Here is a 26209-nt window from a genome sequence, read left to right as displayed (position 1 = left end):
TGAGCGACAAAACCGGCCGACAAACTTCTCCTCGTCTTCCTCCCTCTTACTTCCCGACAAATCGCTCGCAAAATGGTCTACACACTCGGTACGTACCACCATGATCGACTACAAGCGACGCCAGAATAGGACCGAGGTTCGCTCTCGTTCGGAAGTTGGAGCGGGGTAAAAAGCGAGAGGGAACCGATGAGCGACCAACGACGCGAGGGAGAAGGCTGAGAGGCTGACAGGAAGTCTACGGAGCTACCTGTCGAGCTCCGAGGAGAACATCGTCCAAGTCTGTCGAAAAGAGGGAGACTGACCTCATACTCCCTCTCTCTCTCGTTGTGCAGTCTGCCACGCTCAAGTCAAGCCAGAACATGTTCAAGATATGGTCGACAAGTTAAAGGAAGCTGCCGAGATCTATTCGAAGGACAAGGAGACGATTCAATGGCTCGTTCACCAGGTTCGTCGATTCCAAGGTTCCACTCTCGTGTCTCGCGAGAAATGACTGACGACGAGAGTGGAACTGGAATGACGAACAGGACGTCAATGATCCTACGAAGTTTGCGATTGTGGAACGATTCGAGCACGAGTCATCCCAAAAGTATCGTGAGTCGAGCTTTTCCCCTTCCACTGCTTCCTCGTCCTGAGCTTGGGAAGCCCCTCCATCTCTTCCCACTGACCATTGCGCTTTCCCTGCTCGTCCAGACCTCGAGAACCCTTACTGGGCCGTGAGTCGCTCCCGCTTCTCATTCCTCGCCTTCCGCAATCTGACCAACTTTGCGATTCTCTCTCGTGCGACAGACCTTCAACCCCGCCGTCGACCCTTGGCTCGTCGAACCCATCAAACTCGGACGATACAACGAACTCTAAATACCAACAAAACAAGTACTCTAACTTATCTTCCTCGCCCGCAACTTGCACAAATATCATACTCGTTTCACTCTACCTCTCTCGCCTCGTCATTCTCGCCCCCGAGTTCCTTACTCGCTTCGGTGGACGAGGGGCTGTGGTTCGACGTTTACAGAAGAGAAATGTCTCGACTGCAGCAGGGTTGTTGCTTGAATTTGGCGAGGTCGTCTACGAATGACCAAGTGAAGTGAAGGAGAGGACCTCGCACTCTCCTTCTTGCAGAGGGAGGAACGTCGATAGCCGGTTGTCACAATCAGGAGGCCAGGTAAACGATGAAGAGAGAGATCGAAGGTCGCCTTTGCCTCGAGGCACCAGGTTTCGATGTTTCACTTTTACAAAGTGCAGACCTCCTCCACGGTGTTCCCTGCTCCAACCGCCCCATCGCTAGCTTATATTTGTATGTCTAACCCTGTGAGCTGTCTCAGTGCTGTAGCAACGGAGTCAAGAGCGAGGTTTTCGATCTTGCGACGAGAGACCCTAATTTCTGCAATCTTTTTTCTTTCTTTTTTTCGCTGAGCGCATGTCACAATGTACTGTACTGGTGCAGTGAAGAGGTTCAACGTAGAGAGACAGAGAGAATCGACCCTTAGAGACGATCGAAACTTCGCGAACTTTCGACGGCCCCTTCAGCTTCGGTTTCAGCTTGAACTTACCTCGAAACCTTGCATCCGACTTTTCACGATCTACTGCTAATATTTCGGCTGGTCCACCCATATTCCTTCGACGTACTCCCTTTCCCACGCCCTCGGTATCTCTCTTCTCCCTGACGAAACCAACTGGCAACCCCCCCGTTTTCCAAGGCGACCCCACTCTGGACTCTCTGCAGGAACGATTATAGGATAGAAGGGAATGGTGTTGGCTGATTCAGGTATCGCTTATCAAAGCGGTACAAGTAGCAGCGCACTCGGAATCCAACGGTCATCAAGATTAGACTCGTTGTCTTCCATCGCGAGTGGAAGCAGTTCCTTATCCCCTTCACCACCGTTAGAACTTCTCAGCAATAGCAGCAGTAGCAGTCGACCTCCCCTCCCTCCCTTGTCTCGAACGGCGACGGCCCCAGCGAGCCCTTACTCCTCCGACCTTCTCCCCTCTTCTTCTTCCCACTCTTCTCGCAAATCTCCATCCTTGGCACCTCCTCCTCCTTCAGATAGTGGGAAATCTCCCTCGATGCAGTCAACCACGACCACCTCTTCGAACAATTCAACATTGACTCGCAACAATGCGGGATTCCAAGTAACTTCTCGAACTCGAAACTATGTCCCTCCTCTGTCCCCCGGCCTCAACGATAACCTCCCTCTACCTCTCCCACCTCAAGCATCAAGTTCTTCCGCAACGGCATCCGGATCCTTCTTCCCTCCGAATCCTTCTTTCCCATTCGCTTCAACTTCAGAGGGTTACGTCCTCGGTCGTAGAGGGTCTTCCCCTGCGACATTCAGAGAGATCCCAGGAGCGATGTTATCGAACAGTGTCAACGCGGAACCGAAAACGACGTTGACCCTCAGTAGTAGTATCGATTCGAAAGGAAGGAGAATGGTGAATCAATACGTGAGGTTGAAAACGATTGGACAAGGAAGTCACGGAAAAGTTTGGTTGTGTGCAGAACCTACCGTGAGGGAATCAAGTGAGGAGGATGAAGAGTCCGGGACGAGATCGGCGCTCGAAGGAGAAGGTGCGGAGGAAAACGAGAGGGAACGAAGAAGGAGGAAAGGGAAATATGCGAGGTCTCCTAGCGAGAGATGGGAAGAAGATATCGACGAAGGAAGGGTTCAGTATTGTGCGATCAAGTCAGTCGCGAGGGATGGACCGGGAAGGAATAAGAGTTTGAGAATGGCAAAGAATCGGAAAGCGAGTCCGCAAGGGAGTGGTGGAATCGGTTCGGACGACAAGGTGAAACGTGAAGTCGCGATCATGAAACGGTTGGATCATCCAAATATCGTCAGGTTGAAGGAAGTCATCGATGATGCGAAATCGAAGAAAGTTTTCATGGGTGAGTTTCTTTTCTCCTCTCTTTCTTGCTCGACTTCTTTACTGATCCTCGCTTCGTGTCAGTTCTCGAATTCATGGCGGGAGGTCAAGTTGTGTGGCAAGATGAGAACAAACAGCCGACTCTGACAGTGGACGAAGCTCGAAGAACCTTCCGAGATGTTGTTCTCGGTCTCGAATATCGTGAGTCGATAGAGCGTTCTTAGTCGGATCATAACTGACTGTAGGGTTTGTCGTTCTTGCAGTACACTATCAAGGCATCATTCACAGAGATATCAAACCTGCGAATCTCCTCTGGACAGAAGATCACAGCACGGTCAAAATTTCCGACTTTGGAGTCTCTCACGTTTCCGACGCTTTATTCCGCGCTTCTCCCGACGATACAACTTCATCCTGTCAAGGCGAAGACGACAAAGCTCTTCGAAAAACGGCTGGAAGTCCCGCCTTCTTTGCACCAGAACTCTGTCACCCTGCCGAATACACTCCAACTCCAACTGCTCACCCTTCGCAACCGAACTTACCCGCAGGAGAAGAACAGAACGCCTACTTCCCGAGCAGGATCGATTCGTCTTCGCTTCAACTCTCGACCTACAATACCGTTTACACGCCTCCGACGAGTCCGAACGGAATTCCTCTCACTTCGAAAATTATCTCTCCTCCTCTACCTCTTCAATCCCCATCTCAACCTCGCTTACGACCTCCAGTTGGGAAAGCGATCGACGTGTGGGCGCTCGGAGTAACGCTCTATTGTCTCTTGTTCGGCGACACTCCGTTCACCGCGAGAACCGAATACGAACTTTACAACGTGATCGTGCACGAGTCGATCAGGGTCCCGCAAAGGATGGGAGTTGAGCGTGCTTGGACGGGAGTAGGGAGTGGATGGGACGGATGCGGAGATGGAACGGAAGGGAGAGAAGTCGTCGATTTGTTGGGGAGATTGTTGGAGAAAGATCCGACGAAACGTATCACTCTCGAACAAGTCAAGGTGAGTCTCGAATCTCTTGACGAGAGTGACGCTTGACTGACCATTCTGCTCGAATGAAGAAACATCCTTGGGTCCTTCGAAACCTTTCGTCTCCCGAATCTTGGCTCGATGCGACCGACCCGGCTCAAACCGACCACGTCGTCGTTACGGAGGAGGATCTCCAACACGCAACGCAAGAACGAGGTGCGGTCGACACTCTCCCTCCGATTCGAAATCGACCTGGAATTCGACGAGCACTCAACGCCGCCCTCGCCCGATTCCCTGCTTTCTCTCGGATCAAATCGACGCGCACGACTGCCTCGACGAACTCGGACGAACGTGAACAAGAGCGAAGATCGAGAAGCAAGAGCAACAGTTCGACTGGTCACTCGGTCGAAGAAAGCGCTCCTCCTGGTTCGGCGAGCGTCAGTCGGCAATCGAGCGATGCCGCCGCGACTCGCAAGAAGAACTCTCACGAATACGTCGGAGCCGACTTCCGTCGTGTTATCTCAAGCAGCGCGGCGATAACTGGAACCCCTCGAAGTCCGAGTCCCGCTGCTCCAATCGGACTCAGAGGAGGTCTGGGCAATCGATCGATCAAACGAAACGGAAACGATACGAATCCTCATTCTCCGGCTCTCACTCACGCGACAGCGTTCCCTGAACTCTCTCGATCGATTTCGTCTTCCTCAGTTCTTCCCGGTCAACCTGGTCAAGGAGCTCGTTCTTCCCATTTCGCTCGATTGTTCAATTCGCACAAACTCAGCGACGATCCATCTCGCACCCCTTCGACACCTTCCTCGCCTTCATTGAGAGGAGGAATCTCTTATTCTCCGAATCCGACTCCTGAACAAACTGATTCGACTCAACAACGTCATCGGACTCTCACAAAGATGCTCTCTCGACTCGGAGGAGGAGGAGGAGGAGGAGGTAGTAACAATCAGAGCCCTCGATCGAGAACTGCTTCTCCCGCAGCGTCGTTCGAAAGTCGTATCGCTCGAGTCTCGGTCGAAGAAGCCCCCATCGCGATCGATTTCGCCCCTTCTCCTCAAATATTGGAACAATTCGAATCTCGAGAAAAGTACGACGCGTTCGGTCGACTCGTGCGTCGTAGTGAGGATCATTCGTCGACCAACAAAATCGACCCGGAGGAAGACGAAGGAGGAATCGATCTTACCGAATTCGAGTACTCTGATTCAGATCCCGATGATGACGTTGACGACGACGACGACGACGAGGATGAGGAGGACGATTCGGATCTCGACGAATTACGTACTTTCGGTCGACCGCTCGCTTCAGCCGATCACTTTTCAGGTTGGAACATGCCTACTTTCGCCGACTTCTCCCTCTCGGCGAACGCTGGAGACGACCCTCATTCGTTGTTCTCGAGTCCGACGACCCCACCAACTGGAACGGAAAGTAGCAGTCCCGACGTTGATCCCCTCGAACCGTCGAAACACAAGGATTCGCCAACGTTCGCTCACCTCGATCAGGTCACTCCTCGAGCTCCCGGACAACTGCAACAACCGTCTCTCATTCGTGCCGACTTATCGCCTCCTCCTCCCGCCCCAGTCTTTGCCGCATCGAACGCTTCTCCCGTTGGCGTCGAAACTTCTCGTCCTTCCCCCTTCTCACAACAATCGACGCTCTCTTCGTCCCCACAAGACTCATCGAATCGTCTCGAACGACCTGTCGAATCGTTGAAAGCTAGTCGAAAATGGAGTGGACTCAATCAACCGCATCAATCTCGAATGATTGACGACGAAGAAGGAGAGGAAGAAGAAATCCTCGTCGTACCGAGGAGGAGGAGAGCCGGTACTCTTCAACACCAACAACAACAACAGCAACAACAACAACAACCATCAGCTAGCTTTACCGATCATGAATGAATCCATTACCCTTAGACGCCAAATTATTCTTTACGTTTAAACGCTTTGTACAGATCTCGCTCCTCTCTCATTCGATTCTCGTCCTCGCAATTCATAGACTATAGTACGTTCTTTCTGTGCAGCTACATCTCTTCCTTCTCTTTGTGCATTGTCTTTTTCGTCTTTCTCTCAAAGTTTTCTTTTCCTTGAAAATCTGTTCTCTTCCTACCTCTTTCTTTGTTTGCAGTTCCTTTCTCTCTCCTTCTTCCTCACTACCTCTTGTTGATGAATCTCTTCTTCTTCTTCTCTATCTTCCTTCTCGCGCCGCTCGTTTGACAACGCAATTGAAGTAACCCATCAAAGTTGTAGGCTTCTGAGCTACGGTACCCTTCCGTCGGCCCGAAGGCGATAGGCTACAGTAGCGAACGACGTGACTATTTTGAGAGCTCGAAGGGAAAGATCGAGCGAGGACAGAACGTTGCGAAAGTTTGGTCCGCGCATTCCTCTTCCTTCCATTTCACTCTCATCAGATCGGCCACTCTCAATCGGCACCGACAGACACTAGAGTGGTGTAACATGTACCTACGACTGAGCGGTTCCTCAACGGCTCTTCTCCTCCTCTCTTCCCTCCCCACCTCCTTCTCCCGATCTCAACCAACCGATCTTCCACCACTGTTGCACGCCCTCTCTCCTTTCCCGAATGCAACATTCGAACAGACTACGAGATTAGCGGCACCTTCGTTGTTCCCGAAACGGCCAGAGGAGTGTCCTCCTTGCAACCCGTTCAATTGCGTGTTGCCAGCTTTCGGTTGCTTGAATAACGGTGAGTCCAGCAACAGTACTCAGCGTAGAGTGTAGCTGATCTCCTTGTCGGCGCCCACAGCGAGATGTAACGATTACAACGGACAGTGCGTTTGTCCTCCCGGTTTTGGAGGAGAAGATTGCGCGAAACCTCGTGAGTCTGAACCCGAACACACCGTCTGCTTTCTCACAAGCTGATGCGTTTCGTGCTCGGTCGACAGTTTGCGGGTCTCTAGCGGCGGGACAAGATCATCGATTCCCTCGCGAAGGAGACGATTGCGAGTGCGACGAAGGTTGGAGCGGGTTGAACTGTAACGGTACGCTTGTGATTGTCTTCACCGAGTCTGCTCAGAGAAGCTGAAGCATCCTCAAGCGTGCAGTCTGCGAAACGGACGAAGCGTGCGAAGCTTTGATCGACCGAGATCACGATCGATTAATCAAAGGTTCAGACGATACAGACGACGACAAGGCAGTTTGTTACAAGGAAGGGTTCGGGGTAAAGGAGATGTATCAAATATGCGACGTTACGAGTAAGGAGAAGCTTTCTTCGGCCAACGAGCGAGAAACTGATCGAAGCATATCCTTACAAACAGATCGCAAAATCCTCGACATGTTACCCGGTCGACCTCCCCAAGTCACCTTCACCTGCGATATCCCTAACGAATCTTGCGGCTTCCAATTCTGGATCGGTCGAAAAGAGTCGTTCTACTGCGGTCTCAACAATTGTACGACGAGTCACTCCGTCGGATTCGAATCGAACACGACTGAATACCGTTGCGAGACGGTCGAGTGCGCTTGTATCCCGGGTAGAATGCTCTGTGGAGAAGATGGAAGTGTCGACATTTCGGAGTTCTTGACGGAAGAGATCAAAGGCCCTGGGAAATTCACTTCGAAAACGGGAGAACCGAGTCGATTCGAAGAGCCCGCGATGAATCAGTTGATCAACGACATTTTCGGCGATACTTACATCACGCTCAATTGCAAGAGTGGAGAATGTATGAGATCGAGTGAAGTACCAGGTTTCGTTGTGAGTCGTTTGACGTTTCTCATTCGTTTTTCCGAGCTAACTCTGCGATTGTGTCTTAGCGACCTCCGAAACCGAACGACAAGACTTGGGTCATTGTCAGTGTCGTGCTCGTCGTTGCGGTTCTTCTCCTTGGGTTATTCCGTTCGTTTCTTCCTCTCTCTGTGCATCGATCCGAGGGCTCTCTACTCACTCGTTCCATTTCTGATAGTCTTCTGGTACCTCGGTCGCGGTACTACGAACGTCGAATACTCGTTCCTCGGTGGAAGGATTCGGCTGCCTTCGAACGGACACGGCGACAGCGGCAAATCGCTTCTCGAAGATCACATCCCAACCGCTCTCCAATTCTCCGACATCTCCTACACCCTCTCTTCCGGCCGTCGAGTACTCGATGGAGTTTCTGGAGCGGTTCAACCCGGGGAAGTCATGGCGGTTCTCGGAGCGTCGGGAGCAGGGAAATCGACTTTCCTAGATATCCTCGCGAGGAAATCGAAACGAGGATCCGTAGGCGGTCAAGTTTTGGTCAACGGTCGTAAAGTGTCGAGTACGGAGTATCGTCGAGTCGTTGGGTTCGTCGATCAGGAGGATACATTGATGGGAACTTTGACGGTTTACGAAACGGTTCTCTATTCGGCGTTGCTTCGATTACCGAGGGACATGTCATCCGAGGATAAGCGAATGAGGACCCTCGAGACGATGCACGAATTAGGGATCATCGGGATCAGGGACAGTAGGATCGGGGAGAGCGGGAGAAGGAGTATTTCGGGAGGAGAGAAACGTCGAGTTTCGATCGCTTGTGAACTCGTCACTTCGCCTTCGATCCTCTTCCTCGATGAACCGACCTCTGGACTCGACTCTTACAACGCCTACAACGTCGTTGAATCTCTCGTTCAACTCGCGAGGAATTACAAACGAACAGTCATTTTCACGATTCATCAACCTCAGTCGAACATCGTCGCACTTTTCGACAAACTCCTCCTGCTCGCGAGTGGAAAGGTCGTCTATTCCGGCAAGGCAGAAAAGGCTCAGCAATACTTCGAAGGGATCGGTTGCTCGTGCCCTCCCGGTTTCAACATCGCGGATTACCTCAGTGAGTTGGTTTCTATATGCGCACTACAGTTCGCTAACATAAACTCCTACTTCCACAGTCGACATCACGATGTCAGAGAAAAGCTCGAGTTCGACTCCCGCCTCTGAGTCATTGATCCAACTCGACGATTCGGAAGATCCTGAACGAGGAAACGGTCGACCTCGTCCCGCTCCCGTCAACACCTCTCACTCCTCGACGACAGAAGAGACCGAGCTCGACTCTCGACTCAACTCTCCCGCGAGTCTCGCTGGACAAGCGAAGAAGTTCTTCTCGAGCTCATCTTCCGGTCGCAACTCTCCGACTTCGACTCCTCTTCCTCCTCATCTCGCTCGACTTGTCAACGCATTCACCGACAGTGACGTACGGAAACAAACTCGAGCCGAGGTCGATGGCAGTCAACAACAAGCTGCAAACGGTAACGCTTCGAGCGAATCTCACGTCCTTCGAAACTACAAAGGCGCAACTTGGTGGTCTCAGTTCAAGATTCTGAGCGGAAGATCGTTCAAGAATCTGTATCGGGATCCTATGCTTATGCTCTCGCACTACGCTGTCGCCGTCGTCGCGGCTGGAATGTGCGCATTCCTCTTCAGAGGTCTGACGTAAGTTCCTTGTCTCTCTCTTGCTGGGTTAGTGCTCGAGCTGACACCGCCTCAAAACGAGATAGCGACGACATTCCCGGATTCCAAAATCGAATGGGAATGATTTTCTTCACTCTCGCCCTGTTCGGCTTCGGATGCCTCACGACTCTCGCCGCGTTCTCCTCCGAACGACTCCTCTTCACTCGAGAACGCGCAAACGGATACTACAACCCTTTCACCTACTTCGCCGCGAAACTCCTCTTCGACGTGATCCCTCTTCGAGTCATTCCCGCGTTCGTTTTCGGTGCGATCGTCTATAATCCCGTCGGACTCGTCCCTCAAGTCGATTCGTTCTGGAGGTTCATCTTGGTACTCGTACTCTTTAACTTGTCGGCGTCGAGCGTCGTCCTCCTATTGAGTATCTTGATCAAGAATGCGGGAGTTGCGAATCTCGTCGGAAGTCTCGTCATGCTCTTCAAGTGAGTCCTTTCTCCTCTCCCTGTCTTCGTACTCAAGTATCTGACGATCCGATTGCGCAGCCTCCTCTTCGCCGGATTGCTGATTAACCGAGACAAGCTGCCTTCGTGGCTTCGATGGCTTGAAACTTGGTCGTTCTTCCACGCCGCGTTCGAAGCGTTGCTCGTTAACGAAGTTCGTTACTTGCAGCTCCGAGACCATCGATGTGAGCTCTCTCTTCTTCCCAGATCGCCTGTGACGAAAGTTGAGCTCACTTTCGTTCATTCGCAGATGGAGTCGATATTGAAGTCCCTGCCGCTACGATTCTCAGCATGTTTGGATTCAAAGCACAGGTAAGCTCTCGGTCAGTCTTGATCAGGAGAGCTAGTCACTGATAAGTCTCTCGCGAGTAGGCCTTCTGGTTCCCCGACGTTTCACTCCTCGCGGTCTACTTCGCAGGTTTCACTCTCTTATCCTACCTCGCTCTCGTCTTGTTCGTCCGGGAGAAGCGGTAGAGTCGAAGACGTGTCTATCATATCGGTCCAAGAAGTAGAAAGTGATCAATGCTGGCGATTGCATTCAGTTATTCGTTCTCCCTCTTTTCTTTGTTCATCGAACTTGTACCTCAACTGTATGTAACACTTTTGTCTCTCGCACATCCTCAGTACAGTACTCTGTCAGGACACGCGAGTTGTTGAACGACAAACCTACAGAATCAGTTCAAATCGCAACTCAGCTTCTCGCGTCCTGCAAGATTCTCATCTCTTGTTTCTCAACACTCCACCTACGACAATCACATGTACATACTCGTCAATTCTCTCGTCGCAGTCCTAGCGACCAGAGCCCTAGTCGCTTTCGCTCAAGAGCCTTGTTCACCTGCGAACGATAAACTCTCGGATCAAACTCACGATTTCGATTCCGATTGTAACGCTACTCAATACTGTATACCTAATCCGAGCGGTGGGGATGGAACGACAATAGCGGGGACGACGGCGGGGACGTGTGCGTTTAGGAGTTGTAGGAAAGATGAGTACCCGTTTGGGTGAGTTCTTTGACTTTCTTTTGGCTCTGAGTGTGGTCGAGAGCTGATCACGACGAGGAAGGACAGGTTTGGGAACACGACACTTCCGCCACTGTGTAACGAGGGAGAATACTGTCCGGACAGAGGAGATGGTTGCAAACCTCGAATCGCGCTTAATGGAGCCTGCGAGCTGAATCGAGATGGTAAGCTCACTCCAACTTCGAGTCCAGCAGTCTCATACAGTCTGCTTATCACCAGTTGTTCGCTGTGACCAGACGAATGCGCCCCTCCAGCAGATCCAGCTGTTCAGGCTCAACTTTCGAGTCCGACAAATCACCATGGAGCGATGTGTCTGAACTCTCTCTGTGTGTACGCGAACATCGAACAAGGTCAGACATGTATAGTCAGTAACACAGTCTACACAGGATACGGAGACGATGGGTGAGATTACACACTTTCGCCAATCTCATTCCTTGAGCTAGACTGACCTTTCCTGTCCCTCAATCAGCACGGCATACACCGATGTCGTAACTCGAGACAACTGCGTCAACAACCATTACTGCGACCCTCAATCACTCACTTGCGTCCCATCTCTTCCCGTCAAAGCTCCCTGTATCTCCGACCGATCCTGTTCCACCTCGATCTGTTCAACGACAACCGGAACCTGTTCCCCACCCCCTAGTAAACCTCGGCATACTCCCCCCGTCGCCGTCGCATTCGTCGTGATTGCCGTTCTAGCATTACTAGGGGCGATGGTCTGGAGTTTATTGAAGTGTGATCGATCAGCACGGGAACGGAGGAGAGCGGAAAGGGCAGCGGCATGGGCGGAACAGAGACAGTTGAGGGAGAGACTAGGGGAGGTGTTGGAGAAGAAGGAAATGATGCAGAGGGATTGGAGTAGGAGTACGGGGAACGATTCCCAGGAAACTCTCGTTGAGAAGAGGGAGTAGACCGGACGGAGGAGAGTCGATTTCGGGGTATACTTGAGGTATAGAAGTGTAACAATATCAGGCGGAAGCTCTTGCACTCAGGAGTCTTGACTGTTGAGCTTGAAGCGAAGGAGAGTGCTAGAACGAAATTCAATTTCGATTCGCTTCCTTCGTGGTCGAATTCATCGCGACGAAGCCATCGTCCTCACGATCTGTCCCCGGACACCTTGTAGCTGCAATATCACCTCGAGAGTCGAGACTGATTGAGCGACTGCTACGTCGCTTCATTGCGAGAAGCTAATCTTGACCGAGACTGTGTTTCGACGAGTTACGCATGTCGCCGTGCAGCCCCCTCAGCTATACGGGTGTTCTGAGCGTCGATATGGCGAACAGGAGTGAAGGGTTGAAGCGAAAGAGATGGATTCGCACGTTTCGTTCATCCAACACTCGGCTCCCTCGTCAGCTCCTCTGCGAACGACTGAGAGACCCTGAAAGTCACCTTCGACAACTCGCTATCTATCTACCAGGCCTACGTGAGTCCCCTCTCCTCCTCGTCATCGGATCTTTCATCTCCTCGGTTCCGTCTCCGTGTCCGTCAGAAGGTTCAGGGCAGACAGGCTGGATCAGTCTTCAGGGAGATGGCGCCAGTGGGCTGTAGCAAGCCAGTGCGATCCTAAGGGGAGCTCAATGCTGACGACTCCCCCGAGGACAGATCAGTCAACCTCTCCTCAACATGAGCGGTCCTTCCTCCTCTGAACTCGACGCCCTACGCAAGACGTGGCAAGCAGCAGGACAAGATCACGTATTCACCTTCTACGACCAACTCTCCGCCTTGGAACAACGTTCTCTCTTCGACCAACTCGTTTCGATTAACCCTTCTCGCGTCAACTCGATCCATTCCGCCGCTCTCCAAGCTGAGAAAGATGCTACCGCCTCGACCTCCGACGATATCTCTCCTCCTCCCGCCGACTGCGTAGGAACCGTCATCAACCAACCTCAACAAGCACAAGAATGGAACGAAATCGGATTGAAATCGATTCGAGAGGGCAAAGCTGGAGTTTTACTCATGGCTGGTGGACAAGGGACTCGATTAGGGAGTTCGGCACCGAAAGGATGCTACGATATCGGTCTACCGAGTCACAAGAGTCTGTTCCAGCTTCAGGCGGAACGAATCAAGAGACTCGAGGTCGTTGCTGGAGCGAAACAATCGATTCCTTGGTACATCATGACGAGTGGACCGACTCGTAAACCTACCGAAGACTTCTTCCGTCAGAACAAGTACTTTGGATTGGAGGAAGAGCAAATCATCTTTTTCGAACAAGGTGAGAGAGAACCTCTCGCTTTCTACCTTTTCCCTCACTGACAAGTTTCTCGTTCTAGGTGTTCTCCCTTGTTTGACCGATGACGGCAAGATCTTCCTCGATACCCCTTCATCCGTCGCCGTTGCTCCCGATGGTAACGGAGGACTTTACGCCGCCCTTAAAACTCCCCTCTCTTCCTCCTCCGATCGTACCGTCCTCTCCGATCTCTCCTCTCGCAACATTTCTTACCTCCATGCCTACTGCGTCGACAACTGTCTCGTTCGAGTCGCCGATCCCGTCTTCCTCGGTTACTGTATCTCTCGAGGATCCGACTGCGGTGCCAAAGTCGTCAAGAAAACGATCCCTACCGAATCGGTCGGAGTCGTCGCTCAACGTCAAGGGAAATTCTCGGTCGTCGAATACTCTGAAATCTCGAAAGAAATGGCTGAACGTACCGAATCTGGAGGAGACGACTTGGCGTTCCGAGCCGCGAATATCGCGAATCATTTCTACACTCGAGAATTCTTGGAGGAAGTCGCGAACTACGACGAATCAAAGATGCCGTTTCATATCGCTCGTAAAAAGATCCCTCATGTCGATTTGAAGTCGAAGGAAACGGTCAAACCGTCGAAACCGAACGGAATGAAGTTGGAACAATTCGTTTTCGACGTTTTCCCCTTTGTTAAATCGTTCGCTTTGTTGGAGGCGGAAAGGAAGGAGGAGTTCTCGCCGTTGAAGAACGCGCCGGGAACGGGATCGGACGATCCGGAAACGAGTAGGAGGGATTTGTTGGAGGAACAGAAGAAGTGGTTGGAGAACGCTGGTGCTCAAATCGAATCGGGCGTCGAGGTCGAATTAAGCCCTCTCGTCAGTTATGCGGGAGAAGGTCTCGAGGGAGTAAAGGGATTGAAGTTGGTCAAGAGTGGAGTTGCGGAATCGATCGAGGAACTCAAGAAACTCGCCGCTTAGATCGCACTCTCCCCTCTGACTTTCTCAAATAGCACGTCACTCAAGTTGTTATCTCTGTCCTCCTCTCCATCGGTTCTATCTCATTCAATCGCACAATCTCTTTCGTTCTATCGCCTCTAAATCCCCTAAATCTTAAAGACACTCGTTGACTACAAAGTACTTTCCTACAATTCCAGGTTTCAGCGGTATCTACATCGAGATTGGTACTAAAGCTATGTATCGCTCGTTGCAACTTATTGTCCTACCTTTCTCTTTTCTTCTTCAGCTTCTTCCGGGTTTATCCTCGAACTCCTCCCTCTTGCATTCCGGAACGACAGTGACGAGGAAAGTGGTAAGCGACAGGGTCGACGACTCGATTCGAGAACGGAGGTAGAGGTGAAGGTAGAGCCTGCGGGGACGGAGAACACGAATCCCTCGTTCCGTTCGAATCCAAAATTTTGAACGTCGAACGAGTTTGACGAGGGTTACAAGGTTCTGCTTGAGCGACTTCGCTGTTCGACCCCGAGGGAGGTCGGTAAGTAGCTCCAGACTTGGCGTCTTCTACATCGTCTTCGGCTGGTTCAAAGGAAGATGACGAAGAATTCGAGGACGACGACGGCGAGCTCGAACCGTTCTTGTCCTTTCTCACATCGAGATTCAACAGTTCCTCGATATCGATTCCAAGACGACTCGAATGCTGCGAGAGGGCGAATTTGATCGAAGGGGATGTCTTCAATTCGTCGTGATTGAGCTCGTTCAAAAGTTGTCTGCGATAAAATCGAGGACCTCGACAAGTCGCTCAGGACTGAAGGGAAGGAGGTGCTTACGAGATGAGATCGAGATCGTAGCTGAGCATTTGAGGGAACTTGGTAGAGAGCGAGTGTCGTGTGTAAGAACAGACATCGTTTCGTGATTCACCTGCGAATTTGGTTTCGTCGAGCAAGGTTGTCGCATCAAGCCGGCTTCTCGATGTGGGAAAGACATGAAGAGTACTTACAGCTACTACACGAACTCGTGAGATCGCACTGTCGTCCAGAAGGGATCAGTTCCAGCGTCGAACGCGAGAAAAAGAGAACAGGACCGCTCACTCGTCGTTTGAATCGCTTGCAATTGTCGCATACTTTCGACCCGGGTGACCGGCGAGACGTCCTGATCTTGCTCGATGTACCGTAGTCGGGGGCGTAATCTAACGAGACTGAGCGAAAGTTCGATGAGGAAGCAGAAGTTGAAGGAGTCGTGCAAGAGTCGTTCGTCCCGGCGCAATACGAGGACGTGGAAGGAGAACCGGCGCACGACATAGTGTGAAGCCGGCGGCTGAGCTGTGTGGAGTGAAGGAAGAGGTTGATTAAAGAGTCGCGAAAGATTCGGATCGTGGCTCGGACGAAGGAGATGGTTTGAGACGTCAACTGTGCTACAGGAAGGTTGCGCAAGGTTTCCGAATCGCACAGGGATAGACGGCACACTCGGGTGACAGAGAAGAGACCAAAAAACGACAAGTCGGTTCGACTTGAGTTCGATTTTGCTGAGCAGCACAAGCCAGAGGGCTCTGCGCTCGAACACTGACGATACATGGCGCAACGGGGCGAAGCGCACAAAGAATACAGTGCAATGAACGAGACCAGTGTGAAGGAAAGTGACATGATATTGCATCTCTAACAGGAACGAAACAGGTCTTTGCGGAACAAGCAGGACCGACGATGCAAGCCGTCGAGGTGAGCTTGAGACAAACAGAGCGTGACGAGTACGAGTCGACGGCAGCGAGATTAAGATGAAAAAGCTTGACGAATCTGAGAACGATCAACACAAAGGAGTCAGTTCAAGCTCTTCTTGTCTCGTTCCAATCTTGCTTTGACCGGCACGTCGAGGGAGTCATCGATGTTGTCGAAATAGTGTTGGCTCAGCGAAATACTCTTTGCGAGAATTGTCCGCAGCGAATTCCAGAGGATCCTCGAAAGGATATCCTCCTTATCGTGATAGGAAAGACTAATCGTTATAGAATCCTTCATAGCCGTAGATACCAGATCGATCGAGAGCGTGGAGAGGGTGCAGGGATGGAGATTGTTGAGGTGAAAGAGAAGATTTCGACTAACCGGTTCGACCGTTTCACTGCTCCACCTAAATCAAAACCGCCTGGGGATCGTAAGACAGACATGGCGACGTTGTAGTCGAGCTCAAAGCAGGTGAGAAGCGGCTGTAGAAGGTCGCGAATTTATTTTGCGAACTTCCGAGCAAAATATCGAAACAAGTCGGAGCAATTCGAGAATTGGTTGAAGGCGTAGATGTCGGTTCGATATTCATGTTCGTGGCAGTCGAGTAGGTATCTGTAACTGCAGATTCGAAGCGAGAAAGAGGGTCAGTTCAGAATCCTCTAAATCGATTGGAAAAGTTGCTTGTTCGTGACGAGGAGGGCTCAGGATTTTCAGTGTTTGTGTTTGTATGGTTGTGATTCACATAGGCAGACCAGGCGCAGAGCGAGTCATGCATAGGAGGTAACCGCTCAAGAAGTAAAAATAAAAAACTCGTCTTTGCCCACCAGGAGACACGAGACTGCATAGAGGAGAAGAGACTGACCATACTGAAGCTGATACACTTGAGGCGTTAGTTGAAGTCGAAGAGTCGGGAAAAGTGAAGTGAAGAGAGAGAAGGAGAGAGAGAGAGAGAAACGATTCGTTCCGAAGAGTCCGATTTCGATCCCAGAAGACTCGACCTCACTCCACTCCCCCTCCTCTCCCTCAGTCCCCAGTCATGTTGTCCTCTGTACGATCCAGCGTGGCCCGATCTGCCCGTCCCGTCCGACTTCAAGTCCGACAAGCCTCGTCGTCTTCCTCCTCCTCTTCTGCCCCTCAAGCCGCCGAACAAGCAACTCAAAAGGCTCAACAGGCCGCCGACAAGGCCAAGGAAGTAGCAGGTCAAGCTTCCCAACGTGCTTCCCAACTCCTTGGGTCGGCGCAACAAACTATCGGAAACGCTCTCGGTTGTGAGTAATTATCTCTCTCATCTCTCTCTCTCCTTAGCAATTCCGTTCGAGCATGTACTGACCTGGGAGTGTTCATTTAATATGTGTCTAGCCTACAAGCAACCCATCTTCTACAACGTGAGTTCTCTCGTTTAACATAATTTCGGCATCAACTTGTCACGATGACCTACCTCCCTCAACATCTGGATACTAACTCCCTGCGCTCGTGATTGTATCAGGCTGCCGTCGCTAAGGAGTTCGCCAAGCAAGTTTACCAAGCCGAGAAACTTAGCCCTCCTTCGTTCTCTTCCGTTTCCTACACTTGTGCGCCTATTCTCCTCCTACGTGCAGTCTTGTTAGTTCGTACTGACGATGTTGATGTTCACCATGTCACTCTCTTTCCTCGTCCGCCTCAACCCTGTCGTCCACTCGTTCACGCAAAACCTATTCGCCTCGAAACCCGATTTCGCAATCTCTCCGATTTTCTTCGCTCCAACCCTGTCTGCTTCCCTCTCACACCTCATCGACAACTTCTTCCCCATCTCGACTGCCATTCTTTTCCTCCTCATTCATATCGAACAGACCAACAATTCTTCCGTCAAGCTCCCCACTTCTCGTTCTGGCAAAAACTATACGAATCGGGCGAATACAAGCGTTGGATCTTGTACGCCGTCGAAGCGTACGGAATCTTCACGATTGGAGAGATGATTGGAAGGAGACATGTTGTCGGTTACGAGTTGGACGAGTCGAAGTACGCGAAGTTGACCTAAGATATCATTTTACGTAAGGCATAGCGACGGTCTCTGGCTGGACGTTGAGAGGGGATGGGACGGCGGTGAATGTGGGATGAGAATAGGGAGGGTGGAGGATGGGCTGAAGACTGTACTCCCCTCTTCCGACACAAAATTTTCTAACGTTTCTTTGTTTGCCTTTTTTTCTTTTCTTTGTTTCTTTGCTATTCGATTACTTCTCATTTCCATCGAGACCCTCTTGCTCGAGATCGGCGCGCGGATTCCGTCGAGGTAATGAAGCGTCCGGGTTAGTCTGTCGCGAACGAGGAAAGCAATAGAGCAGAAACGCAACTTTCCCATTTCGGAGACTCAATCTCGACAAAAGACCTCGACTTGAGCTTCTCGATCCGCTCACTTCCTCTAACCACCAGCTCTCACTCGACTTCGACTCTGCGTGTATAGGCCGACGACATCTTCGCAACTAGTCGCTCGCTCCTTTCTCCAGAGAAGGAACCCCTTCCAAACTTCTTCATTTAACTTTCCCTCGAAACTTCGACCCTACTCGAGTTGAACCGCGATCCAGTCATGGCAAGAGGCGGTTTCGATCCTCGACCAGTGTATGTCTACCTCGTCCTGTGCTCACCCCGCTGAGAGAGACTAACTGCAGATCTCTCTCCCCTCTCCTCTCGGCTCTCAATACCTCTCTCCAACTTGATCGCTACTGCAGGTTCTCGCACCCATTCTTCCTGTTGACGTGTTTGATCGCGATTGCTGGATGGTGGACCGCTTTGATCGGACGTGAGTCGTCTCAACCCTTTCTCACTCCAAGCCATGCTTCCCTCTCGTACTAATCTGTTCCCGCTCCTTCTCTGCCACAGAGATCGTTCTTGAGTCGAAGTGTGAGTGCCCTCGATCCGGCTTCTTTCCGAATCACCACGAGAGGCTGAAACTTTTGGATTTCGTTCAACTTTTGTGTTTCTTCGGTAGATCATGCTCAACCTGGTGCTTCAGGTTCAGCAGTAGGAGCTCCTTGGTTCGGTAAGTTACCCACTTCTCCCACCACTGCTCCGTGTTGCCAAGAGGTAGTGGCTTACGAGTCTGGAGAAATGGTGAATAGGCATCTTTTTGCAAATGTTCATCAATTTGGGAGTTTTCACGACGCTGTGTAGGGGATCTTTGGGTGCGAATCGTTTCCAGGTGAGCTTCTATCCTTTCTCGTCGCTGTATTCTACCGGGACTGTAGATTCTGCGAAATCTGACAAGTTTCTTTTTTTCGCCTGTCTCTCGAATAGTTGTCAATCTTCCTCGCGATCGCAGTAGTAATGGCAGTCATCGGAGTCAAGTCAGTGTCGATTCCTGCTTACCTTCGCCTCGATTCCCTAGGTTGTAACGGTCCTAACCATTGACCTTATTTTGCAGTTCGGGAATTTTCAACACGACTTCTTTCCAACTCGCAGTCGGAGCTGGATGGTTGCTCCTCGCTATCGTTGACGTACGTCTTACTCTCGCTTCACCAATCAAACCGATGTATACTGATCTCCTTCGACAATCTCTCTAGATTCTCTGGTTACTCTACCTCACTTCGGAACCCAATACCTTCTGGCCGAACCTCCTCGATTCCGGATCCTCCATCTCCTTCTCTTCCCGAATCTCTTCCTCGGCTTCTTCCGTCGGTGGACAAAGCGGGATCCGTCGAGGCGGACCTACCGGAACCGGTTCGATCTTGTCTCGTCAACAAGTTGGGGGATCTCAAACTCAACTAGGGATGTCTCATGCCGGTGGATCGACTGCCGCTGTTAGTTACTCAGGAGGAGGAGGAAACGGTGGATATAGTAGTCATCATCAACAGCAACAACAGCAGAAAGGACCTGGTGGACCGGGAAGTCTGCAAGGAGGAGGAAACCAAGGTGCTGCGATGAGCGTTGCGGATCTTGGAATGGGTGGAATGGAGAATGGTGCGTTGTTGGATGGGGCAGGTCAATCAGAGATCAACCTCAATGGAGGTCAAGGAGGAAATGGAGCTCCCGAGTATGCAGTTTTGAAAGCAAGAGCTCTTTACTCTTGTCAGTTTCTCTACTCTCTTTCTCTCGTTGTCAAAGCTGGTACTGATCGATCGTACGGAACAGACTCGGCATCCCCAGATGATCCGAACGAGATTTCGTTCACGAAAGGAGAAATCCTCGATATTCTCGACAACTCGGGGAAATGGTGGCAAGCGAGGAAATCCGACAACACGAAAGGAATCGTTCCATCAAACTATCTCGTACTCGTCTGAGCGAGAGACTCTTCAAACTGATTCAATCTTACATTATTCTTATTCCATTTTAATCTCTACACTCTTTTCAACATACCCCCCTCATTCAACTTAGTCTATGCTATTCCTCACTCACTGAACAGTCGCCTTCACTTCTCTGTGCCGTGTATGTGGTTGTCTTGTATCTCCTTCGGACGCTTTCCCTCTCTTTCATTTTTTTCAGGTTTCTCTCGCTGTATTTTAGATCTTTCTGTAATCGGAAAAAGAGACTCGAAGGAACATTCCAGAGAGTATGCAAGTAGTTTACAGACATTTAACTCCCCAAGCTTACAGAACCTCCTTCAACTTGTTGATCAAAACTTCTCTCCCCTCCAACCCGATCGTCGGATTCCTCGCCAACAAATTCTTCGCATGTCCCAACGCTTCCTTCTCTCCCTCCTTCTTCCCATTCTGACCCTCTGCCCATTGCGAGTAATCCCCATTGAGTACTTTTCGAGTTTGTTCCCTCACTTTCGGATCCTGCGAGTTTTCATCGAGTTCAGAGTTCTTCGTCGTACTATCGACGGATCGTTTCACTTGAAGAGTTTTCGCGGCGAGATCGGCACGAAGAAGTTGAGCGAGGTTGATCGAAGGGTAAGGGACTTGAGGAGGAGGAACGAGGGGTTTCGTATCTTCAGCGGAGAAGATCGAGGAGGAAGAAGAAGAGGAGGATTTCTGTTGTCGACGAGGTCCTTTGGGTCCTTTCGAGGAGGGTTTCGAGGACGCTGACGAGGAAGAGGAGGAGGGAGAGTTGCGACGAGGAGGTCGAGGCGAACGATCGTTTGAAGCGGCAGGGAATCGAGGGTTGAACGGTCTTTGTTGAGCGTTTCCGCGTAAGAGCGCCATAGCTTCAGCGGATTGTTGTCCTCCTCCTCCTCCTCCTGCTTGAGATCTCGACTGATTGCGGTTCGTGAAGGAGCGAGGTCCAGAAGATGAAGTAGAAGAAGCTCCCGAATTCCCTCCTTGGTGTTCCGCCTTTTTCCTTTCCAGTTGCCTCTTGGCTTGTGCCAACCTCTGTTCCTTCGAAACTGATCCCGACCCTTGAGCGGCACGATTAGCCGTGTTCTTGACGGCGAGAGCGACTAATTGAGAATGAGCTCCTCCTTCCTCGCTCACTTTACGGATAGATCGTTGTCGTTCTTTACTCTGGGCGATGTGACTGTCGACTGCTTCGGAAGTGGGTTCGGTCGAGAGGTAACGGAGGGGAATCGACCGGATTGGAGATGAAGTCGATGCTAAGCGAGTGACCGCTTTGAACGAGATCATGCTGCACGGAAAAGTGTCAGTATACCTCTCCGGAGTGGTTAGAGGTCTTCTCTGGCTCACCTAGCCATGTTGAGAGAATGGTTGATGTTCAACTCCAGAATTCGCTTTGAACGTACGAACCGCCTCTTTGGCTCTTGTCCTTCACTTTCCGGTGCTTCTGTCATGACACAGAGTTCCAAGCCGAATCAAAGGCCCACTGAGCTGCTCAGGTCCTTCGTCTTCAAGTCTGAGCGACCCCTGAATAGCTGCTCGAATTCAGAATTCCAACGGTACTACCTGGCTTCTCGATCAAGACCTACTACTCGCTGTGATTGTCACGAGAACAAAGGGCATCCCGTGCAGTTTGGGGCGATGCTCATCCGAATTTCGACGCGAGCTTGGAAGATGTCCCGAAACGTTTCTTTTTCTCGTTTCCTTCTTCTCCTTCTTTCGCTCGATACCGTTGCATTACTTTGAACATCGCTTCATCGACGACCCTTAACCTGACGACAATCGCTCACGTGTTTTCCGGCGCCGTCCCTTCTTACCAAACGCGCGAAGACTGCGGGTCGATTACCTCGATCAAACCAATCTCTCACTTCCCTCCTTTCCCCTCCGGTACAGCTTCTATGTCGTCAACTCGTTCGTCTTCGCCCGCGGCAAAGTCCTCCGAACCGAACGAACACTTCTCTTCTCCCTCAATCTCTCCCTCCTCGCTCGTCCCCTCTTCCGCGAGTTCACCTTCACTAGGCCTTTCGCCAAGCAAGACCAGGACTTCGACTCGCTCGAAGATCTCGAAAGTATGCGATGATTGTAAACGATTCAAACGTGGAGTAAGTCCGATTCTCTCTGTCTCTTCTCGCGGTCGAAAGATGAGCTGACTTGATTTTTTCGATCAGTGCGATCTCAAGAGCCCATGCGAGAGCTGCAAGTCGACTCCTTCGAAGCTACTAGACTGGCGAGCAGCTCGCACGGAGCTGACTTCGGCTCCATGACAGGTCAATCTCGAAACACCGTCTGCACCTATACTCGATTCTCGCTCAACCTCAAATTCCCTCAGCTGAAAGGACACGATCTCAATCTCCTCTCGTAAGCCCCTCTCCAATCTCGAGCTAAAGACCGAGAACAGCTCGTCGACATCGCAACATTCTTCACAGACAACTCTTGAACGAGCTCAATTCGGACACTTCGAAAGCGACTAGCTCGAGTCACTTTGCCCTCTCGCACCATTCGAGTCGTCTAGGAATCGACATCGAAGAGCTCTTAAGGCTCGAAAAGGCGAAACCCGCTTCATCGTCCACCTCTTCTACCTCGAATTCCTCGTCTTCTTCCTCCGATTCTGACGACGACAACGGAGGAGACAGAGCCCCTGAACCCTCGTACTGACCTCAGTCGAAGATCTCGGTGACTGAAGCCAAGCTCTCGAGACGCAACGGTCGCCAAACCCGCTCAACGACGAAACTCTCGAATCCGAATACTCGAGGTGGTTCACCTTCAGCTTCCACACGCCCTGTCCCGCCACCTCTCCCTCCGCTCTCGAATCGACTCATCGACCCTGTCGCTTATCATTTCCCTCGTCATCAGCGCATCAACGAAAACGACGAGAGACGTCACCGTGAGAACGAAGTGCGAGTTAACGAGGTATAGTAGCGAGTTACAGCTTGAATTGGAGGCTAGGAAGAACGAAAGAGATGCAAAGGTAGACGGAGAACAGTTGTCATAGGATCAAAAGAAAAATCGAAATCAAAAGTTGTTGTAAAAGAGTCCATAACATCGTCGCTGCATCTCCTGTCGAGCCGTTGCGTATCTCAAGTCAGTTTCCAACCGTATCATCGTCAACAGAACAGGGCTCACTCAGATGGAGCCGGATTCTGGAGGTTGTAACGGCGCTGTAAATCGCTCGAAGTCGTCCCGTAGATTTGCGCTACTCGGTAACCAATAAGGTGACCGTGATGGCTTCGTCCGAGACTCGCCTAGTAGAGAGTCATCGGGTTTTCGGACGTTGGGAGAAAGAACAAGAGACTCACAGATCTCCGCAGAGAGAAAGAGACGAGCCGCACGCAAGAAGAGAGCTCACCGTGTAGTTTCAAGCTGCTTTCCCTCAACTTCCTGCGTCGTATGCGAGCTCAGCGGTGGCTCAAGGTCGCGAACACTCAGCATCTTACTCACGAGCGGTTCGATGTCGAGCATGATACCGAGCCTGAGAGAAACGAGAACTTTCAAAAGTGGATGAAGCACCCAGCGGAGACCCAAAGAACGCTGATGCACCGCGCTCGAATACTGTGTTGAAGCTATCGAGTCCTTCGCTCCACCGAAGTGTTCGTTCACGAGGATTGGCTCCCCAAAGGTTCAAAGAGCGAAGTTGAAGAAACTGCTGCCGACGCGAGATTGCGGGAAGCGAACGCCATGTCGAAGACGGGGGAGGCAGATAGAGGTCTAGGTAACGTTCTCAAGTAGTTCCGAGCGTGTCTAGTCAAAGTCGTGGTGAACAAGAAAAGAAGAAAGATGAAAGATTCTTTGACGTGTCATTTCTCCCTCTTTCCCCTCCATCTCGCTGCTCCCGACCTCATATACCCCTCTAGACCTTTTCGTTGACCGATATGGTGAGCTCACAATCGAACAGCGCAAGAAAGACGCGCCGACTGACTCAATCGATGTTCGCGTTCTCAGGCTGGATCTCACATCGACCTCCGCAAGCGTAACCAAGCGTTCCAACAGAAGGCAGGCAAGATCAACAAGGTGAAACCGGTAGATGAGTTGGAACCCAAAACGACAAGCAAGTGGGTTGTGGTGCTTCTTCTTGCTCTTCTCGGCGGAGGTAGTGAGTCTCTTCTCGTTCGACGTGTCTGCATCTCACCGTAAAGCCGAGAGCTGACAATGTGATGCGGACAGTCTTCCTAGAGCTCATTCAACAAGTGTTCAACTACCTGACGCGGAAATGAGTTACACTCGAGTTTTGACTTTCGACGGATTACACCAGGATAGGGCATCGAGTTGTACCGTCTCTCCTAGCAGCATGGCAATAGATATGTACATTAGCGATCACCTGGACTTTAGCGCAACGGAAGAGGGCAGCGAAGAGGAGAATATGCGAAAACTGTTGCGACGGTTTCTCTCGCGTCTCTCTTCGCCGAGAGAGCCAGCACTCGTCGCGGCGGAAGTCTGTACTCGATACATAGCGATACTACTTACAACACGAAAACAACTCAACGTAACTACCGCTAATGCCGACTCGAAAGACCTGCTTTCTCAGTCGAATCCCTTTTTGCCCTTTCGACCCTTCAGGACAGCAATCACCGAGGCAACCACCAATAGGCTACCAGAACCCGCAATAGTGATCGATCTTCTTCATCCTCCAACTCGCTCTCAGCTCAGTTCGACCTCCATCAGTTCTCCCTTTCCCATCGCACCACTCGTCAATCGCTTTCTCAGCTTCTACCGTTCCCTCGCCGTTTTGGCGAATCGAGATCTCCAGCAACCTCAATGACTGCAGCTCCGATGTTTTGTCGAGGGTTTCGAAGAAAGATTGGGGCGAAGGAGAATCGAAATCTTCCACGACGAGTCGCTCGAGTTTGGTCGGACCAGACGGGAGTAGGATAGTCGAGCGGAAAAAGTTCGGAGTGATCGAAGGGAGACCTGTGAGCTGGAGAGAACGAAGTCGAGGGAACTTTGTAGGTCGAATCGGAAACCAGCACGAGCTCGCTCGAGACTCTGCGCGAGAAGTCAACGTTAGTCCGACCGAGCATCGGGCGCTTCAGAAGTGAGAGAGGACTTACCGGATGACCTCCTACCGCTTCGAGGGATATCCTTGATCGCAAGTTGTTCCAGTTGAGGAGAGAAAGTTTCGACCAAGCCGCGAGAGATTGGGAGAAGGGATTTGAGTCCTTCTGGAGAAGTCCCCTTGTTCCTGATCGTAAGGGAGGTGAGAGTGTCCATTGACGAGGAAAGTAAAGTCAGGACGTCGTCGAGTTTGGCCGAAGCGAACGCGGTAAAGGAGAGTTCGAATCGGCGAAGTTGACACGAGGGGACAGGTCGAGGCGAAGAAGGTGAGATGCGCCAGTCTCTACGAACGGCGAGAATGTCAGTAGAGTTACAGTTGGTAGCGGGGAGAAGACGTACAATGCAAGTCGAAGGGTGAGATCCTCGAGCAACGGCAGGTTTTCAATCAAGTCGAAAGTTTCTTGCGCGTTACAGTTGCGCAGGGTGAGAGTGCGAATAGTCGGAGGAAGGATAGTCGGAAGACGAGGGATCGAACTGTAGAAGCCCACGTCGATGTCAAAGTCTTGAATCTTGCGACAAGCGGACAAGAGCTTGACGAGTCGTTGCCGATCTCTGTCGGTGGCCAACTCAACGTCAGCACTTCTCGACACATCCGAGCGATTTAAGAGGGATGCACTGACCGATTGAGGATTTGTTGACGCTGCTTCTCGAGTTGAGCTTCTCTCGTCTGCAGAAACCCATTCGATTCTTCTTCTCCCTCGATTTCGGTTGCCGCGTTGATCATCGGTAGACTCTTCCAACCTTGCCATCCTCTCAACGATGCGTCAACTTTCTTCACCTTTCCCGCCTTCGTCTCGTTCTCCATGACACACGACAGGATCTCTTCGTCCTTTTCTGTAGCCTGCGCTCCAAAGACGATCTCCTTGCCCATGAATTCCTCTCGAACGATCTCGTTCCACGTCTTGCATACTCCAGCGAACTGACGATAGCAGCAGGTACGACACTTTGTGGGGAGTTGAGAGAATTGACCGTGGATCAAGAGAGGTGGAGTGAAGAGGGAGAGAGTCATCGCTTGACTCAGGATGTCGATCAAGAGTTCGGGAGGAATGGAATAGATCGTCGTCATGTTGGGTAGAGGTGTGGAGTTGTAGATCGGAAAGAAGAGGGGAGAATGACACGATTGCGAGATTATCGCTAAAAAGGACCGAGTGCACCTTACCGGCCGCAACTGGTCGAGGTCGAGGGCGTCAAGGTTCTGTAACGTGGACCACTACGGTGTTATCGTAGCATCAGCTTCGAGAGACGCAGCCGCCGAGGGGAAGGGAGAGTGAGCTCGAGTGCGCGGACTCACGGGAAATAAAATCGGGATCAATTTTATCGAAACTTTCGCAAGGCAGTTCTGTCTCC

At 51.3% G+C, this 26209-nt stretch overlaps 12 protein-coding genes across 12 annotated transcripts; 9 read left to right on the top strand and 3 right to left on the bottom strand.

The window, feature by feature from the left end:
• Positions 1–72: 72 nt before the first annotated feature.
• Positions 73–855, top strand: JCM6883_001787 (putative quinol monooxygenase; the record flags this gene model as incomplete). The annotated part of the gene is made up of 5 exons (XM_076635155.1): positions 73–88; positions 333–445; positions 525–591; positions 691–713; positions 787–855. The coding sequence occupies 5 exons, from the start codon at positions 73–75 to the stop codon at positions 853–855; spliced, it is 288 nt and encodes a 95-aa protein (XP_076484871.1).
• Positions 856–1743: 888 nt separating this feature from the next.
• Positions 1744–5730, top strand: JCM6883_001786 (uncharacterized protein; the record flags this gene model as incomplete). The annotated part of the gene is made up of 4 exons (XM_076635154.1): positions 1744–2881; positions 2944–3060; positions 3123–3862; positions 3922–5730. 4 exons carry the CDS (start codon positions 1744–1746, stop codon positions 5728–5730), a joined length of 3804 nt encoding a protein of 1267 aa, XP_076484870.1.
• A 555-nt stretch (positions 5731–6285) lies between these two features.
• ADP1 (putative ATP-dependent permease ADP1) lies at positions 6286–10173 on the top strand (the record flags this gene model as incomplete). The annotated part of the gene is made up of 12 exons (XM_076635153.1): positions 6286–6532; positions 6593–6664; positions 6732–6827; positions 6891–7040; positions 7104–7537; positions 7597–7678; positions 7746–8624; positions 8683–9223; positions 9289–9681; positions 9742–9884; positions 9950–10011; positions 10072–10173. 12 exons carry the CDS (start codon positions 6286–6288, stop codon positions 10171–10173), a joined length of 3201 nt encoding a protein of 1066 aa, XP_076484869.1.
• Positions 10174–10455: 282 nt separating this feature from the next.
• JCM6883_001784 (uncharacterized protein) lies at positions 10456–11629 on the top strand (the record flags this gene model as incomplete). The annotated part of the gene is made up of 4 exons (XM_076635152.1): positions 10456–10700; positions 10767–10882; positions 10955–11120; positions 11188–11629. 4 exons carry the CDS (start codon positions 10456–10458, stop codon positions 11627–11629), a joined length of 969 nt encoding a protein of 322 aa, XP_076484868.1.
• A 712-nt stretch (positions 11630–12341) lies between these two features.
• Positions 12342–13878, top strand: QRI1 (UDP-N-acetylglucosamine diphosphorylase; the record flags this gene model as incomplete). The annotated part of the gene is made up of 2 exons (XM_076635151.1): positions 12342–12930; positions 12989–13878. The coding sequence occupies 2 exons, from the start codon at positions 12342–12344 to the stop codon at positions 13876–13878; spliced, it is 1479 nt and encodes a 492-aa protein (XP_076484867.1).
• A 277-nt stretch (positions 13879–14155) lies between these two features.
• On the bottom strand, positions 14156–14713 carry JCM6883_001782 (uncharacterized protein; the record flags this gene model as incomplete). Its single annotated transcript, XM_076635150.1, has 2 exons — positions 14156–14624; positions 14685–14713. 2 exons carry the CDS (start codon positions 14711–14713, stop codon positions 14156–14158), a joined length of 498 nt encoding a protein of 165 aa, XP_076484866.1.
• A 1889-nt stretch (positions 14714–16602) lies between these two features.
• On the top strand, positions 16603–17583 carry ATP20 (F1F0 ATP synthase subunit g; the record flags this gene model as incomplete). Its single annotated transcript, XM_076635149.1, has 4 exons — positions 16603–16834; positions 16926–16951; positions 17053–17137; positions 17396–17583. 4 exons carry the CDS (start codon positions 16603–16605, stop codon positions 17581–17583), a joined length of 531 nt encoding a protein of 176 aa, XP_076484865.1.
• A 546-nt stretch (positions 17584–18129) lies between these two features.
• SHO1 (osmosensor SHO1) lies at positions 18130–19819 on the top strand (the record flags this gene model as incomplete). Its single annotated transcript, XM_076635148.1, has 9 exons — positions 18130–18161; positions 18272–18342; positions 18423–18443; positions 18532–18582; positions 18662–18741; positions 18837–18886; positions 18964–19036; positions 19103–19607; positions 19671–19819. The coding sequence occupies 9 exons, from the start codon at positions 18130–18132 to the stop codon at positions 19817–19819; spliced, it is 1032 nt and encodes a 343-aa protein (XP_076484864.1).
• Positions 19820–20125: 306 nt separating this feature from the next.
• On the bottom strand, positions 20126–21171 carry JCM6883_001779 (uncharacterized protein; the record flags this gene model as incomplete). The annotated part of the gene is made up of 2 exons (XM_076635147.1): positions 20126–21104; positions 21164–21171. 2 exons carry the CDS (start codon positions 21169–21171, stop codon positions 20126–20128), a joined length of 987 nt encoding a protein of 328 aa, XP_076484863.1.
• Positions 21172–22073: 902 nt separating this feature from the next.
• Positions 22074–22468, top strand: JCM6883_001778 (uncharacterized protein; the record flags this gene model as incomplete). Its single annotated transcript, XM_076635146.1, has 2 exons — positions 22074–22171; positions 22240–22468. The coding sequence occupies 2 exons, from the start codon at positions 22074–22076 to the stop codon at positions 22466–22468; spliced, it is 327 nt and encodes a 108-aa protein (XP_076484862.1).
• A 1214-nt stretch (positions 22469–23682) lies between these two features.
• JCM6883_001777 (uncharacterized protein) lies at positions 23683–24024 on the top strand (the record flags this gene model as incomplete). Its single annotated transcript, XM_076635145.1, has 3 exons — positions 23683–23685; positions 23753–23903; positions 23975–24024. 3 exons carry the CDS (start codon positions 23683–23685, stop codon positions 24022–24024), a joined length of 204 nt encoding a protein of 67 aa, XP_076484861.1.
• A 374-nt stretch (positions 24025–24398) lies between these two features.
• Positions 24399–25928, bottom strand: JCM6883_001776 (uncharacterized protein; the record flags this gene model as incomplete). Its single annotated transcript, XM_076635144.1, has 4 exons — positions 24399–24793; positions 24859–25145; positions 25202–25414; positions 25483–25928. The coding sequence occupies 4 exons, from the start codon at positions 25926–25928 to the stop codon at positions 24399–24401; spliced, it is 1341 nt and encodes a 446-aa protein (XP_076484860.1).
• Positions 25929–26209: the final 281 nt, after the last annotated feature.

The sequence above is a fragment of the Sporobolomyces salmoneus genome, assembly GCF_050403485.1.
Source record: "Sporobolomyces salmoneus JCM6883 DNA, S_salmoneus_JCM6883_v1_ctg85, whole genome shotgun sequence".
In the NCBI taxonomy this organism is placed as follows: domain Eukaryota; kingdom Fungi; phylum Basidiomycota; class Microbotryomycetes; order Sporidiobolales; family Sporidiobolaceae; genus Sporobolomyces; species Sporobolomyces salmoneus.
Note: the sequence above shows the minus strand (reverse complement) of the source record. Positions and strands in the feature narration are given on the sequence as shown.